Source organism: Bemisia tabaci, chromosome 4 (assembly GCF_918797505.1).
Source record: "Bemisia tabaci chromosome 4, PGI_BMITA_v3".
Classification (NCBI taxonomy): Eukaryota; Metazoa; Arthropoda; class Insecta; order Hemiptera; family Aleyrodidae; genus Bemisia; species Bemisia tabaci.
The window spans coordinates 6,650,555-6,668,675 of record NC_092796.1 but is presented as its reverse complement, the minus strand read 5'-3'; the positions used below and the strand labels follow the sequence as shown (position 1 = coordinate 6,668,675).

At 39.6% G+C, this 18,121-nt stretch overlaps 1 protein-coding gene across 7 annotated transcripts in view; it reads right to left on the bottom strand.

Moving 5' to 3' along the window:
• LOC109037617 (ATP-binding cassette sub-family G member 4) overlaps nt 1-18,121 on the bottom strand; it is a 157,246-nt gene that overhangs the window by 38,325 nt on the left and 100,800 nt on the right. For all 7 annotated transcript variants that reach the window (XM_019052380.2, XM_019052379.2, XM_072299205.1 and 4 more), the window contains 2 exons: nt 3,395-3,512; nt 1,483-1,672 (listed from right to left, as the gene is read on the bottom strand). In XM_019052380.2, the coding sequence (XP_018907925.2) occupies nt 1,483-1,672; nt 3,395-3,512 (308 nt within the window). The remainder of the gene's footprint in view (nt 1-1,482; nt 1,673-3,394; nt 3,513-18,121) is intronic.

Below are 18,121 nucleotides of genomic sequence, written 5' to 3'. Positions count from 1 at the left end.
GCAATTAAATGTAATTCCTGTGCTGTTCGGGATGCTGTCTTTAATATACGTGTGGCTTGAGGCTCACCAATTCCTACCGTGCTAAGGAAGAAAGCCGTGCGATCACTCGAAAGTTACCAAATATCCTCCGATTAAATATTGATTTTTGGGGAGAGTCGTAAGTATTTTTCCTTAAAGTTTTTAGGGCCCAAATTAAGATCTGTGAAAAATTTGGGTGGGGATATTCATAAATTTCCCCGCGAATTGTTTTTTTTTTTTACCAAAAAAATTTATAACGTTTGAAGACCCACGCGGTGTTCTTCCTTAGCGCGGTAGAAATCCACTTTTGTTACTCAATTTTGAGTAATAAGAGGGTTTGCTATAGTTTGTCAGCTACAATTTTGAAGATAAAAGCCAATAATTTGTTGGTGAATAATTGTAGAATGACGTATCAGCTCTGCAACGTCACTCGGATTGTGCAAATGTGTGCTTAATCTGCAACTAGACGTTTCAAAAGGCCTATCCTCACACCCTCCCCATCCAACTCATTTTTACTTATCATAATCATAATTAATAAAACATGTGCTTCTTTGGTTTCCTACAAATTACACACAGTTGCACAATCTGACAATGAAAAGCGCTACTATCATACGACGTTCCTGCAAATAATATCTCAAATATTGGATCTCTCAATAAGGCGAAAATCCACTATGCATCGGTACAACAACTTTCGTGAAATTTTTACAAATGGCACATTTGTAGCAACCTAAATTTCATTCGGTTCACTTTCATGTGATATATTGGCTTTTGATTAACTTGATGGGTATGGGATGAACTGTACATAATGTTGTTATTGGCGCGTGATGAGTTTGGTGGCAAAAATCCCGGTTGCTATGAGACTGATTCTAACATGGGAGCATTCAGAGGACAGGCCCTCTTAATGCAAGCAGAAGTTTCATCAATTTAAGTGTTTGCATATCTTCGTGAACCATTTTTTCATCAACTAAAAATCTTAAAAAATAAATCAAATCGGACCGAGTTTAATAGAAAGGAACCAACCCACATTAAGTTGAAACTGAGAAAAAGAGGTTTGAACTTTTATTCCTGCATAAGGCTTAATGTAAAAAATAAACTTAGTCCCTTCATTTCACCGACTAATTTCTGTTTTCCGGTTTGCAGTTTTTGGCAGGAGAAAATATACAGCTAGTGAAACTCAAAACATTCTTAACTCAATTTTTTCGCAAATGTGGGTTGGTTCCTTTTCTGATGAGCTCGGTCCGATAAATTAAGCCTGCGATCATAACTTTCATTATACCTGGTCCTCTGCTTTCACACTTAAAAAGCAACAGAAACCCTGAACTAAAAACTGAGTGCTAGCAGTGGGCGTCACGGAGAGTAAACTCAGGGAGAGCCCTCAATTAATCAGAGCTCAATTCTTCAGATTAATCGCAACTGTTGAGAATTCCGCGAGACGTCAAATGGGAAGAATCAAGGAGGGCTTACCACTGATAATTTATCTTCTATTGGTAATTCATTTCCGAGTTTTAAATGAGCTGAGATAATTAGCGATTCTAAGACGGTTAAATGAGGTTGAAGGAGATCATCTTGCATAATATAGGAACAAAGTTTGTTGAACAGGTTCATCTGTCGTGGGCTTCCATTTGTGAGGATGCTCCCTGAGGTATTCGCCGTTCTGAAAACGTAAAGAAAACTCATTAGCTTGCGATACTTGCACTGAAAAAAAATTCTCGGCGTTTTTACCAAGGTCCGTTGGTACCTTTACCATCTCATTTTTTTTTACCAATTATTGGTAATTTTACCAAGACAGACTGGTAAGCTTACCTAAAAACCGGTATTTTTACTGTTTTTTCAGATAAGAATACCACTTTCATGGTAATCAATTCCCGGTAACTTTGTCATTTTATCTCGGTAATTCTACCACAGCCTATAAAAAATATTGGCGTTTTTGCCAAGGTCCAGTAAAATTACCGAGAAAGTTCAATAATTTTACCGGATTTTCGGTAAAATTACCAATTCCATAAATGGCAATTTAACAGGAAAAAAACTGGGATCAAATAGAACCCTGACTTCTTGGTAATTTTACCCTTTTCTTAGTAAATACACCGAGGTTTTTTTTTTCAGTGTAAGTTGATTGATTGGAAGAATTTAAGCAAAAGGGGCTTACCTACGTTAAAAGTTTGGGAAAAAGACCTATTAGTCATATTTTCGGACTGCTAAATTACGCGAGCTTCAGACGTATTCGAAATTGGAAGTCGAATTTTTTGACGGTCAATCGATAATTTTGGATCGGAAAAAGAGATCAAAATGAGCAGATGAATTTCACTTTTCATCATTCACAGTTCGTTTGTCTTCAAGATCAAGCCTCACAATGCTACATCACTCCCCAACAACAATTATTGAAGGTCGTATCATTAATTACCAGAATGTAATGTTTGTCAATTAATTAAGGCACAAGGTAAAGTTCAAAATTCACGACAAAAACTGAAAAGCTCACGGCTTGGCTCCAAAGCAGTTACCAATTTACATCAAAATTCAATCTCAATAAAAAGAATGGTCCGTTCCAAAACATAATATAAAGTTCAGCTTTTTAAAGTTCAAGGTTGATGCAAAGCGGGTAAAAGAAATTGCAAGATCGAGTACAAAAATTCACTCATGGAAGGAGCCGGATTAATAAAATTACTACAAAATGCTTTTTACGTCATATTCAAGTAAAAAAAATTCAAAAGTAAGTTTTGGGGGCCTAAGGTACAGAAATTGCCCCCAATATTTTGAAAATTTTCATACAATACACTAAATTTAAAATAATCAAAGACGAGTCCGTAGAACCTCTATCACCTTTTCAGCAATGGCGGAAACTTCTAATTTCGGAGATTCAACATAATCTTATAGGCAGCAACACTCATTTTTCCTTTTCTTGACTGAATTGCGTTACTTAAGAAATGACTCAGCAGCAAGCAAGAAGACAATTTCGAAGGTTGAGCGATAAAGCGATGAAAATAGAAGTTTCCAGCTAGCCTTAAGACGCAGCCGGTGTATGGCTCTTATTTGTCTATGAACTACTTGCCTTTGATGCGTGCACACCTCGGATTTTCAAATGATTAATGTCAATTCAAACTTTTAAAGTATGGTTGACTTTCATGTGGCTCCCTAAGACGAACTGAAAATTTTGTGCGATTTTCCGAATGTTTTGAAACCGCTGATTAATGCAGTTCCGATAGTCCTTGATTCAAATACATGTTTCATGGGACTGATAATATGACAAATAAATAAATGCATTGTTGCCAAGAGAGTGCGGAAAATTAGATTTTCCCCATTTAAAGTCATGTAAAATATGGACTTTTTAATTGCAGAGCCTGGAAAAGATAGATGAATGAGAAGTGAAGCATTTACTTACACGTATCCTACAAGTATGTTCATTAAGGAACTTTTCCCGGCTCCGGAAGGCCCCATGATAGCTGTGAGCTCTCCTGCCTTAAATAAACCATTTATCTGCCGTAAGATATGTTTTTTTCCTGCAACAGTAAACAGACAAATATTTTAGAAAATATATTTTCCGAATAAGTATCACATATACAAAAAAAAACCAAGCAGTCAACTTCTACACAGTGTATTGATACGGCGCGTCATTGACTCAAGGAACTCAGGTACTCGATTCATTGTATCTGGTAAGGGGTCGAAACGTTCGGAAAGGCGGTATACGCGTCAACATGTTGGCATTAAATATGCTTACAGACAGAATCTTTGATACAACAGCAGGCTGCCGTTGAATCATACCATATACCTCAAAATCTCTCACGATGGCCCTCCTTGGATCATGTTCTGTAACCCATTTTGCCGTTCAAAGGGTATATTTCTCTGCAGTAGTTCACGTATACTTCTGAATATTCCTATATTTTCCTGCATTTATTCTTCTACTTGTTTATACATTCAGCCCTCCTCACCATGTATTTAAAATGTTAAATTTGATTCAATCTGAATGTCATCATGTCGATTTTTTATCTACATTACATTGAAGGGATGCTTTGCTGTGCAGTTTTTGGAGGGACAGCAGGTAATTTCACGACGTATCTTCAGAAAAAAATTCCCCTCGTTTTTAAAATAATTTATCAAAAATTAAAGGTCTATAATTAAAAGCTAAAGGATAAAAATCTACAGTCCTCATTTTGAAAAAAAAATAACAGCTGTAAAAAGCGTTTCATATTTTTTTCTTTTTTTTAAAAAATCATTTTATAATGCCGTAAAAAGTGTTTTATATATTTTTTTTTTTTTTAAGTATCATTTTTTATGATTTTAGCGATACAAGATTATAGACATACATTTTGGCTGGGCTTTTTCTGTTTACAATTTTTAAGTCATGTGAAATTCAAAAATATGTTCATGCTTCTACGCGCACGAGAAACAGGTATTTTCCATTAAAGCAGCCGCAGAAATGCATGAGAGTGAATTATAAAAATGTCAGAGAAACGGAGAGAAAGGATTTTCAAAACCGGTCGAGAAAAAACTAGAATAAATACAACGCGCAAGGGGCACAGCGAGAAATTGAAGGTGGAAAGATGGTAATCAAGCGAAAAGAAAAAGAAATTACGAGGAAAAAAAGAACATTCAAAAATCGGGGAATGATGTCCTTGAAAACGATCTTTTAACACTTGCTTGTTTGCTGAGTTGTCCATATCTTTTTTATTTTATTCTTTTTCTTTCTTTTCACATTGGATGGTTTCAAAACTGGCACTATAACATCAATTCGCAAGTAGCAGAAATTATTACAGAAGCTCAAGTTCTGGCAATAGGACGATCGCGTAATAAATTTTGATCAATGAAAAATTTATTTATACCATACTGTGAAAATAAGTATCATTTGTACGTATCATTTTTGAGCATTTAATTGGAATTTTTCAGTTTTATTTCCACACAGAGTCTAGACCTACGTCTAAAACAACACTGAAAAAAAGGGTGCCTAGCTCAAGCATGACAGTTCTTGGATTTGCCGCCAAGAATTTGTTTCATCTTGATTTAAGCTGAATTTTTCTTGATACAACCAAAATAATGCTTGGGTTAAGCGAAAAAGTTGTTTTTATTAAACAACAAAATTATTGATTTAAGAATAATTTAGGAATTTACACGGTTATTTTCCTTGACAGCCCATAGTTTATTGGTGGGCAGCAATAACTATTTGTTATTCTGAGAGATTTTGTAGGCAATTATAAAGTAACATTTTTACAACACTGTAATTGTACTGGTTCCTTGTTGCCAAATACGATCCAAATGGCCTTAATTATGCCTGTCATTTCAACAAAAAATCACATTTTTAGGTTTTTCTGAGCATTTTACGAACAATTTCTCCGGTCTCTACATCCAGATTAGATTGCCAACTTCAAACACTATGAGAAATATCAGAGTTAAATCCAGAGTGCATTTTACACTGTGGCCTACCCCCCCCCCCCCAATCAGTGATAGTAATATGGTGTTGATTCCACTCCGTGAGAGCAGAGTTCACTCCGCAAAAGGAGTACATACCACTCCGCAATTATAAGATTGCAGATGTTTGAGAGTAACTAGGCTCCGGTGTGAAATGCACTCCACCGTACTTTTTAATAGGGATCGGTCCTTGATAATTAACACTGCATACGCTGTATGGTGGGCGATGTTAGGGAGAGGCCATCTGATGACGTTGCCATTCCTCATAGCGAAACGCGTAATGTCATCAAAGCAGGATTTTGAACTTCCTAATAGACGGCTGTCCTTTCAAATGATACAATCAGAATTGAGATGTGCTCACTGCTCTTGCTCCCTCAGGCTACAAGTTGAGTGGTGTTTGCTCACTTGTCATTGGCAAAATACAGAACGCGGCGCTGTGCAGGATATTTTGGCCGCTGGCCAGACAGCAATAAGTCAAATAGTAAACACATAAATAGACCAATAAGCCTATTAACGTGAGTGTCCTTTGTTTATTGTTCTGTACCATTGATTGACTTCCCCAAATATGAGTGCCTGTGGCTGAGGAGCAAGTGTGAGGCTGCCTTGAGAACCCAAACTAAAAAACACCGGATAGAATTGACAAGACCTGAAGAACTTGATGGTTCATGCAGCTCATTCGATGATTTATTCGTTAAAAAGCATAAGTAGATTTAGTTAATTGTGACCCCAATTATTGGTTTGGCTTTGACAAAAGCACTACGTATTGAAGTTGTTACCAAAAATCCGCGAGAATCAAGGAAAAAATAATTATATTAAGAAGAAAATGAACTTATACCAAGAAAAAGGTTGCTCACATCGAGCGAAACGTGCTTCAGATAGCCAGATTCTGGATTTAAAACCGCAAAAATGCCACGGTTATTTATTTACAATAATATAGATACAATAGACAGCACCTTAATTGGTCGAGTTAAGAGAGAAACCGAACATGCAATTTGGCCTGGAACGGAACGGCGCGGCGCAGAGAGCAATGATGACGAGGACTCGAGATGAAAAGGATTCCCTCGGCGCGGCGGTTGGCATGTAACAATATTAGCGCCTACAAGACTGCATGAATACTTCACGCATTGCGTCAAACACAGTGCGGTCGCTGCAGTCAGCAGCGGTCGGCGTGAAACGCATAGCGCCTACAAGACTGCACGGATACTTCACGCATTGCGCCAAACACACTGCGTTCAGCAGCGGTCGGTTCCCTCTCTGGCACGTTCACTTGATGGTTTATACTAAATGTTTCAAAACGAATTAGAAGGGGGCTGCAAAATACGAGCGGCCCATGGGCGGCAAGTAAGTAAATCTGGCCGTACTCCTTCTTCAGAATAGCGGTTATAGGAACAGGGTTCTATATCATTAGTCGATAGGTAGAGACAGAAGAAGAAGAAGAAGAAGAAGAAGAAGAAGAAGAAGAAGAAGAAGAAGAAGAAGAAAGAGAAGGAGAAAAAGAAACAAGACGGAGAAGGAGAAAGAAGGAGAAGGAGGAGAAGAAGAAGAAGAAGAGAAAAAAGAAGAAGAGGACGGAGAAAGTTTTCCGTTAAAATCCCACCATTCGATCCTCTTTCTAGTTATACAACTCGGTGAAAATCGTTTTTCTGATTTTTTTCTCCGTGGAATAATGTCTTATTCTTCCCCATGAACCAAAATGTCTGAGGCCTTATCTTTTTTTCTAACATTACCATAACCTATTCTACTTAGTAAACTCAGTTAAAAGATAAATGAAACGAAGTAAGAAAACGTAGCCAAGTTTTCCTTATAGCAAAAGTTGACGGCAGACCATTCCTCCAGGGATAACTTGAAGACATCTGTCTTCACATCACGTAAGCACGCGCCGGGGAAAAAGCGCGTTTTATAGTTTTTATTCATCATCGTTTACTTCTCACGGGTGTTATTACAAAGTAGCTTCGAGTGGGCCCGTCGTCGAGTTATCTGACCGAGAAAATTGAGCAAAATTGTCGCCAGAGGTCGTGCGCGTACGCCCTGTGATCACCCGCGCTTGTTTTCCGCACTTGAGAAATTAAAAGATTTGATCTCACGTTTCCCGCTTCTCACATAACGTCGCTCCTTCGACGTAATATCGCATCTCAACTTTCGCGTGAACCCTCTTTCACATAGGATTCCGTGCTTTCTGGGGCTCATCCCGACATCGAGATACGTCCTTTCGTCAGAGGAGGAACGATAATTGCGGGGACGACTCGCTCAATGGTGCAAAGGGGAGGAGTACCTTCACGGCTTCGCCCAATGTTGCAATGCATACAGCAGATGGGAAGGGGCAGCTAACAGTACTACGGTATGTGCTAAAAAATTCAGACCAAAAAAATAACAGTAGAATTATATTGTAAATTTATTATGCGGAGCTTTCTATCTGAAAATTTAAATTTCATTCATTTATTCAATTGAATTTTTTTGTTCAAAATCATGGGCGAGTTCTACAATGCCCCGAAGTTTTCATATCTTGTATATTTCTTCATGTATGTAACAATGATTGTGTTGCTCAGTAGCGTAGGTTATCCTCTCATTGGGAACCGTCGTCTTTCCCTCAATACCAAGGATTATACAAGCATAATAGACCGGAGGAGAGGAATACAAAAATCAAGAAAATCCATCTGAGTCATACGATCTTCGCGACAGGATTACAGTTTGTGACTTTCGTGCCCTCTTAACTCCCCACAATGAAACCCGAGAGAAAATAATTTTGCTAACTTTCACGCCAGTTTTGACAAAAGCTCAACAGTATATGCCTCTACCCCCCCCCCCCACCCCACACTTACACACACAAAAGAAACTATGGATGTTTCAACGCTATACTTCGGATTTGTTGATTGACTCTCTTTTTCGCGGGGGGTCTTCACTTTAGGATTTCGCCCGCACTGCCGCACAACGGATCGAGTCAATAGGAGAAGTTGGACAAAAGTTGGAAACGTTAAGAGCTTAAAACTCCGTTTACACAAGATTTTGAGGTTCTGAAAGTGATTTCATTGGTTTTCTCGTGAAATTAACTTCAAGAAACACTCCTTAAAATTTAAAATGTGACGAATTAAACATCAAAATCTACAATTTTAGTTAAAAATTTCATGTCCAACTTCTCTGATTGACTCGATTCACTGTGTGCCGCATGCCGTGCTAAGAGAAAATGCCGCATGGATATTCAGACACTGCCAAATTTAAAGTAATAAAATGCAAATTTTCCAGAGAATTTATGAATTTTCCACAGAATTTCACTTGCAATTTAAACGTTTCTAAAAGAGGAGGAACGAAATTGTTAAAGAAAGATGCAGTTATTGGTAACACGACGGATTTATTTTCAATATCCGATTTGACTAGCATGGGTCTTGAATTTCTTCACGGTTAGAACTTTAAGCTAACTCATTGTAATGGAAACAATAAACGCTAAAATCTTATTCACGAGTTGCGTTCAGACATTTTCTACGTGTGGAACTTGCTTCCATGAATTGCGAATTGGCATGTGATGTTTTAATTCTTACTTTGCGCAGCGGTCTATTGAACATGCATCAAGATTGCATTATTACGACGGTCTGGCACGGTGGCTTCAAAGGACTCAAGTGTGAATTATGTGCGGAGCGATTAGCCATTCAGCGGTCTCGTAATTGTTTCTACGTCTGTTCCACTCTATTATTTACCGACGGATGATGAGCGGGTCTGTCTCTCTTTCACCTTTATTAGTTGTGAGATTGTTCGCGGCAATTGTGATAGAATCAACAGTCGATTAATGGCACAGGGGGGGGGGGGGGGGGACAGCACACCCTATCCTAGCTCTACAGACATGACGCAATCTGCCGGCAGACCCCGTCACACGTTACCTATCCCTTCAGAGCACACACAAAAGGCGGAAAAAAACTTGTGAAACTCGTAAAATTCGACGATTTCCAACCACCCAAAACTGTATGTTAAGACCTGGTAAATGATACATCAAACGAGCTAAAAGCCAAGTTTTTTAAATAATCCAAAGACCCACGGAAATGTATTTCTTATCAGGACAGAAAAGAAATGGATAAAGTTAAATATCAATATGATCGCAGGATCATTAACCTTTTTAACAAGGAATCGTGTGACCAGCACAACTGACCCATTGAAAGCGTTGTGATATTTTGAATTCTACCAATAAAGCCCACAGACGACGCGCGACGCCGCGCCTCGGGCTGCGCGTGAAGTGCAAGTTGATGGACAGTCAAAACGCCTTCACTTTCGTGCGAATGCAACACGAGCATCCACGGAGCCCGAAAAGTTGCATTCAGTCGGTATAATGGAATTCGTTTAGTATCCGTCGCATGCGAAACTGACTAAAGCTTTGATTATTTCTCTCCCATCATAACTTAATCCCAGAGATGCCTATTGTGCCGATGAAGTAAAGAATTGCTTGTATCTATCGCGACATTTTCAAATAATGCTTTGATTGTTTAAAGAAGTAACAACGTTCCCGTCCTAAAATGTGGGCTGTGCCCCTGCTTCCTTTGATCTGAGGACGACGAATACGGCAAAATCCTAGGTACGCCGTTGAAAAAAATTAAGTTAATTTATCTTCAGTCCGGTATTTGTGTTTCCAAACAACCCTCAGAAACATATTCACACGGAGGAAAAACCTCATGCGTGGGACCCGAAGTTTAGGTCATATGGATCTCTGAAGTTTTCAGATTGTCAGTTTTCACTTTAGGTCTAGCTGTCGAGGTTCGGATCACACATCTGAAGTACTTCAGATGCGAGAGCCGAAGTTTTTCGGATGTGAGAACCGAAGTTTTTCGGATGTGAAAACCGAAGTACTTCAGATGTAAGAACTGAAGTTTCAGATGTGTAATCCAAACCTCAGCAGTTGGACCATAAGTGTTCGGATGCTCTATCCGAAAACTTCAGAGATCCATATGACCTAAACTTCGGATCCCACTCACGAAGTTTTTTTCTCCGTGCACTAAAATTTCATAAAGCCAAGCCTGAGGAATGCATCCCTGGAAAATAGGATCGCTCGAAAAGGTGAACAATTTGTTGAAGCCACAAGGTGATTTTATGAGGCTTAAAACATCTGGGAAGGCGACCCGAGAAATGTTTACGACTTGGACGGGAGCAGAGTCAGGAGACCATAAGTCGGAGTGAATGACCGCGCAAAGCAAGAAAATCAAATCGGAAAGCAGCGCCTAAGCGTAAACGAAACCTCTCTTGTTTTTGCAAGAAATCAAGGAATTTTAAAGGCTCGGATCGGACCAAATCTGGCAAATTCTTAGACGCACTGCTACACTTGAAAATTATTTCTTGAGAATCAGCCTGATAAATATATACATCACTGGTACATGAATTCGCTTCTTTTTTCGCATATATAAATTACACTGTATGTAACAGGGTGGAGAAACGGTGCTGGATCCACAACATTTCGCGGGGAAATTAAAGTCAAGAAGTTCCAGAAATTCTAATTAGAGGCAAAAATAAATTGTTTAACTCTAATAAACTCTATAAAACTCTAAACGTCTAATTTCTTTTTGACTCTAATTATAATTTTTGGAACTTCTTGGCTTTGATTTCCCCGCGAAATGGTGTGGACCCAGCACCATTTCTCCACCTTATTACATATCGACGGTGTAAGTCGGCAATCACATAACTCGATTTGCGACGTCACAGACTTCCTGTTATATTTTATATTTTTTAAACGGAAAACTACTCAACGGCAATTCTTTAAAATTGCCGTGATTTTTCTTCTCTGTGCGGCGAAAATTCTTCATTAACTTCAAGGAATGATGCCAATTAGTTCTCTTTTAAAAAAATAACATAGAGGCGGAGATTTTCAGACACCGCGAACGAGTTATGTGATTGCCGACTTACACCGGCGATAGGTATAGTATTCGGACCACTTCTTAGTGGTTTTTTTCTCTTCTTCTTCTTTTCACATACTACACTTTGCAGTGTTTATTTATTGTTTTTATTTTTTTTTTTTTTTAGTTGTTTTCCATTCTTTTATCTTACACTTGCTTCAATTAACACTCATAAAAATCACCGTCTCTTCTCTTCAGTGTGATAGAAAATTCGATAATAATCCTTTGACCTTCTGGTTGCTCCTCCAAACCTTTACTCTAAATGCATGAACTCTGAAACGGAATGGCAACTCGTGGAAAAACCTCTGAGAATAGTTTGAGACATCTCCGCCGAGCGCGAGCGGACAACTCTTTTCTAGACAAGGTATACAAACAGCACCCTAATTTATCACATCCACCCCCGATCACCCCTCCCCGCCCCTCACCCGCCCCTCCTACGTCTCCATCCGAGATGTAGGCGCCAAGCGAGTATCACGACCCCGAAGCCCTCCCCCGCTCTCTCCCATCCTAGCCAAACCCACGTATCCACATACGATTCCCCATTGGATTCACGCGCTTCTTCCTGAGGGACGGAACAATTCGACAACAACCGATACTCTGCCCGTCGCTTTACGCAACCACTCACTCGGGGCTCCGCGCCGGTTGCCTAGTTTACGGCGCTTTTTGCAATATTCCGGGCGGGATCGCCGGATTGTGTGATATTCTGCAGTGCCAAGGAAAAACGCCGTATGAGCCCTCAAATGTTGCCAAATTTCCCCCGTTAAAACCGAATTTACTGAGATAATCGTGATTATTTGTTTCCAAAATTTTCACACGATTTTGTGCGCAAATCAATCTGAAATATCTGAAATTTTTAAGGAAAAATATGCATAACTTTCCTCAAAAAATAAAGGTTTTATTCGAGGAAATGTGGCAACTCTCGAATGTTGATACGGTGTTTTCCCTTAGCACGGCCGTATTTAAGTCGGATTGTGGGGGAAGGTGGTGATTTTGGTGACGAAGCGGCGGCCGTGTTTGCTGTCGAGATGGAGACATCTTTAGTGGCTCGCGGAGTTTACGCGCCGCCAGAAACGGAACTTGCATATTGTTGAGGGACAGCCGCGCAATGCTTTGAACTTTCCGACTTAGGGCCTTCTTTCCCGAGGAGTTACGAGGAGTGAATTTCCAAACTTTTGGTCGCGTTTTTCCACGGATGGTGGAAAATATCACCAAGTTTCCTTCTCGGCAAATTGAAATATCCTGTCTCGAGGAGACTAATTGGATCGACTTAGGCGAACGAGACTTATTCAATATAAAGTTTACCACGTAATGTAACTCCCCATCTAGAACGTTACGTATATAGATCGTATTCGATAGCGGTTCGATGTAGCATTTGGTTCAAAACAATAGAACATAACCTCAAACAAAAATTTTACGATCTGAGTAAGAGAAGCTGAAAGTGAAAAAATTCCTAATAATTTCACTTTTCATTGCTATTAAATACTCATAAGACTAAAAAATCTAACACAAGAAACCCGTTCCCTCAGATTACAGAATTGACTTTTGAGGCTGGCTATATTAAACTAATCGATATCGATACGATCTGACCTGTTTGACGTATCGAATACGATCCATCATGAAAGTTTCCAATTCTCCAAAACGCGTTTAGCAGCAATAAAAAACATAATTATCATCCTTTACGTTTTTGAAGACGGAAAGTTCATCTACAAAAAGCTACTAGCAGATAGGTAAAAACTTTAGGAAATTAGCTCCGTGGATCTTTAGATACGCAACTACGAAGAGAAATAAAAATTGTGGGTGTTCGAGAGCTTAAAATTATGAGCATGAAGAGGTAATCTGTATCAACAAAGACGTTTGGTCTCCTCTTTCTTCCTGGCAAACTCGTCTTTAGTTTCCAGGAATCTAAGTAGAGTTTGCATTTGGACGTATTTCTGTCAAACGGAACTAAGTGCATTAAGACATGAACCCCGAGACCCATAGGAATATATGCATAACAGGGCTCACGTCATTATGCACAAAGCTCCGTTTGGCAGAAATACGTCCATTTATAATAAAAGAGGATTAATTAAACTTTTGGAGTCTCCTTGGCTCCTGGCCGCGTATTTGTTTTTCATTATAAATGGACTTAAGTCCAACAGACAACTGGATGAGTAAATTAATCTATTCCACCTTGTTCGCGCGGTGCAACTCATCGCGAGGAAGCTCAAATCCAACTGTTCGTCTTCACCTTAGGTACACCGCGCTTATTATACCACCATGATCAAACACCAATAATTCATGTATATATACGTATGTTTCCAATCCAACACTCAACCCCCCCCCCCCCCCCGCGCGTTCAGCTTACACGGTAGCAGTGGCGTGGCGTGAATTGCGATACATCGATTGTTATGCCATTTAAACCTATGGTAAAGAATCGATTATTAAGGCGTTCGCTGCGAACACCCTGTTTATCGATCCTTTTCCATACGTTTAAATGGCATAACAATCGATATATCGCAAATCAAGCCACGCCTCTGCACGGTAGTTTTTATTTTTAAACGAAAGTAATAGTATTTCAGTCACCTTCGAATTCTAATTCGTAATCAAACTGAATGATTTGTACAAATTTTTAAAAACTCTAAACAACACATCTTCAAGACAAAGTTCTGATTTATTGCACGCGATATATTCGGCGAGGACAAAAAGGCAACTGAGAAGGTCAGCGACCGCAAACACAGCAAAGAAAGTCACTGTGCGACGCAGTGCAGTTCGGCAGGTGTATTTAAAAACTTCCCCTAGAATCCGCCTCCCCGCCGACAAAACCGCTTAACACTATTCTCACCTACCCCTCGAACAGCTGGCAGCTATACGAGCCGCAGGTTCTTTTCAACTTTCAGTTACGCTCTTTTGCACGAATCCACGCTGTCGATTATGCGGAGCCAGCAAATACTGTCGGCACAAATTAATGAAGGCTCCTTAAATGTTTGCTTCTTCGCGGAGGCAACGCTCAAAGTTCCATCGGGTCGTCTATTTCAGGAAACCCCCATTAATGATTAAACAATACAACTCTCGCTTGTCCGGTCTATCCAGGCGGTTGATTGTATCTGCGTGACGTCACGTCTTGGATTAATGCATGGCTTCGGCGGCCGTGCATGGGGGGAGGTGGAGTTGATGCTATTAGTGGTGACGTCACCATGAGGGTTCTCCGTTAAAAAATCGTTCTATAGGTTCGAACAATAGCAATGGCATAACCTCTTTAAATGCCACTGATGAGAATAAATCTGCACACAGGATGTCTCACGAAAAAAGTCAATTGAAGTATCTACCGAACGCGTTCGGCAGGTGACTTTTTTTCATGAGACACCCTGTATAGAGTTTTTCGGTGACGTAATAATAACAGCGTCTTTACTCGTATCTAACTGTGGTAATCGTACGGTACTTGCTTTACGAACGAAAGGGCTTGGCTCACAACCCGGAAAACTGAAATGCGTGTGATAATCTGAAATCATACGCTTGGGGTATGAACATAGGTGATGTTCGATAAAACGCACTTTAATATCGCAAAAGAGGACTCCGCGTGTTCCAGTTTTCGAAAACAGCAGTTTTTTTTATTATTAAAAATACACTTTTTAAGAATTTTTTTGTTTGCTCATCGTGCGTTCTTTTATTTATGGAATTCCGATAATTCATTTGGATGAGAGTGGTTGAGAACGGCAAAGGAATCACTCATCATTCTCACACAATCTGCTTACCAAATGGATGTATGTACACAATCTCAAAACAAGGAGTGAGACTCGGTATCGATTTCAAACAGAAATGCAGATCAATAGCTCAAAAATAGTGAGGTATAATGTCCAATGTCTCTTAACTATTCAAACGGACTTGAAATTACATTCCTTTCAGGGCTCAAGCCCGCTGATCCGTAAATTCTTGAATTATTTACTTCACTGCCGTGCGCAGGAAGAACACCGTATGAGCACTTGAATGCTGTCAAAATCTCACCGATAAAATATTTCATTCTCAGAAAATCCATACATTTTTCCCCTCGAAGTTTTCAAAAACACGAGCATAAATTACGAATAACATTCCCTGAACAATTTCATGACAAAAAATATACAAGTTTTCTACAATATTCGTATTTTACCAAAGTAAATTTCGTAACATCTGGAAGTTCTTACCACGTTTCTTCCTTTAGCACGGCGGTTCACCCGGTCAGTTTTTCGGGGTGTCGATGCATGAAATTACCCCTCCAGCCTCGCTGCCAGATGGTAACCGGAATACTTTCATTTATTTGCCTGCTGGTATGCAAGCAACTGCGGTTTAAATGCCAACAATGTCCGCATTCGTCACTTTGCTGGCGTAAGGACATAACTGGCATAACTGTACTTCAAGATGAGCCCTCTCGTCCGTAACTCTCGGTACTTTTCACGGTTCACGTGAAAATGGAATTACACCTCTACGGCAGTTATGGAGTGACAAATTACAGACAGAGGTTAATGTTTCGTCAGCCAACGATTAGATCCACCAGGACTTGTTCGGATCGATCGCTCTCCGTTGCCCGCCGTCCCCGCCAGCACATAGTACACTCGATGGCGATCATCGGAAATTGGAAAAGTTTGTTTTTTCTTCATTTAAATCCATTATGAAAAACTGATTATAGTCGAAGCACCCTGAATCGATAGATATCGATACTTTCAAACACTTTAAAATGGTCGAATCTCATAATATTGCCAACTTACGAGAGGCGCCACTCGCCACTGTCAATACTGTCCTCACAGGTAGTCAGACGCTGATCATCATCAACGGTGAGATCTCCTTCGCGCGGGTGCAAAACAGGGTTTAGAAGGGGAAAAACATTGAGAAGTGCACGTAGAATCGAAACTGCACGGATCCAATCTTACCATGACAAAATTTAGGTATTATCATGTTTAATCATGCTGGATCCAAAGAAAGGAAAAAAGTATACTTTGAGGGTCAGAGAAAAGAAATTCGCTTATCACAAATTGTAAAAGTTCCAATAGAGAGGCTTTAACTAGAAGAAATACGCTCATTAAAGTTTGATGACAACTTTCAAGACTTCTTTGACACTAAAACTGGATTGCATTTTGCAAAAAGGAACCAAGAGCATTGCAATGTGCTAAAATCGTGCAACGTCATCCTTTGCAATGATTTCATATGCAAAAATATGAAATTTACATGATCATGTTTGTCTTTTCGCAGTTTTTAGGGTGTGGAATAGAAATTGTTTATAGATGATCACATGACCGGATTTACCCTCTTGCCACCCATGGGCCGCCTGTATTTTGCCACCCTCTTCTCATTTACTTTGAAACATCGATAAAAACCATCAAGTGAACGTGCCGGAGGGAAAAAGGTGCATAAGACGCGTTCCCTCGTGTTGGACACATTTTTTGCGTAAGCCCTGTCAACACTACTAGCAAAAGTTCACGGAACTTCGAACGAAAGTTCAGTTCCGTAAACCTATCTCTGTGGGAAAAAGGCCTTTCATTTGTAAAAAATTAAGAAAGAACAAACATAAATGTGGTTTATTTAACTTCCGCCGCCGTGCCGCGCTGACCACACTGTATTTGGCGCAATGCGTTAAATATTCATGTAGTCTTGTAGGCACTGTGCGTTTCACGCCGCGCCGACCGCTGTTGACCGTACTGTGTTTGACGCAATGCGTGAAGTATTCATGCAGTCTCGTAGGCGCTAATAATTGTTACATGCCGACCGCCGCGTCGGGGGCTTCTCCTTTTCATCTCAAGCCCTCGTCATCATTTCTCTTTGCGCCGCGCCGATCCAGGCCAAATTACGTGTTTGGTTTCTAATTTAACTCAACTAATTAAAGGTGCGCAGTATTTTGTATCACCGAAATACAACAAAATTAGAAATTAATGAACTCTCAGGAAATGAGAGATTTTGTCACCTTTTCTTGTTTGTAATTTTTTCTGAATCCGATTTTTTTGTACCTGCATTTAAAAAAATTGCAAAATTTGCCGCCTCCTAATTTTGCCGCCATGGGCCGCGGCCCATGTGGCCACCCCCTTAATCCGGCCCTGGATGATCAGGTTTTTCTTCAATGCTCTTCGTTCTATTATGCAAAATACAACCCAACTGGTATGGGATCAAAAGGGCACAGACCCATCCTTCATTATTTTGTAAGTGCCCAAAAACCACAGTGAGTTTAAATTTTAAACCCAGTCTCATGTAACCAGGGCCTCTTCTCAAACTTCAGTCAAGAAAAATCCATCTATTCAAAATAAATTGACAAAGTTTTTGCGATTTCCCGGAAATTAAGAAAGGTAGATCCTTACATTTTTAATGGCACACTTGCTTCAATTTTAATCGCTATTTTTTATCGAAGATATGCTCTTCTTTCAACGCGAGGCTTGTGAGCATATACTATTAAGACAATTTTATCCCGTTCCATTAATTATCATGATGGGTTTATGTATGCACAGAGTTTCCTGATAGTAATTACTTTGTAAATTGTTAATAAACGATGAAGAAACCGCACACTGCGTCGAACGGAATTTTAATGACAAATCATCGCTCTTTTAAAATAAAGAAGTATTTACATTCCCACATAAGCCGTAGAAAGCATGAAATTATATGATAGAAGGGGGTCAACGCAAAAGGCAGATACGCACTTACTTCAGAGGTGCTGTGAAAATGTTTAAAATAACCTACATCCTCTAATCACGTATAATTATGGTTCGTCAAATATATAAGCTGATGCGGTTTTTTTCCTCCTTGTTTTATTTGCGGTCATCGGCGATAATGCCCCTTGCCATGTATTATAATCATGGAAATACGCATCACATGTTAGATCGAAAACCACTATCTTCATTTTCGTTTTA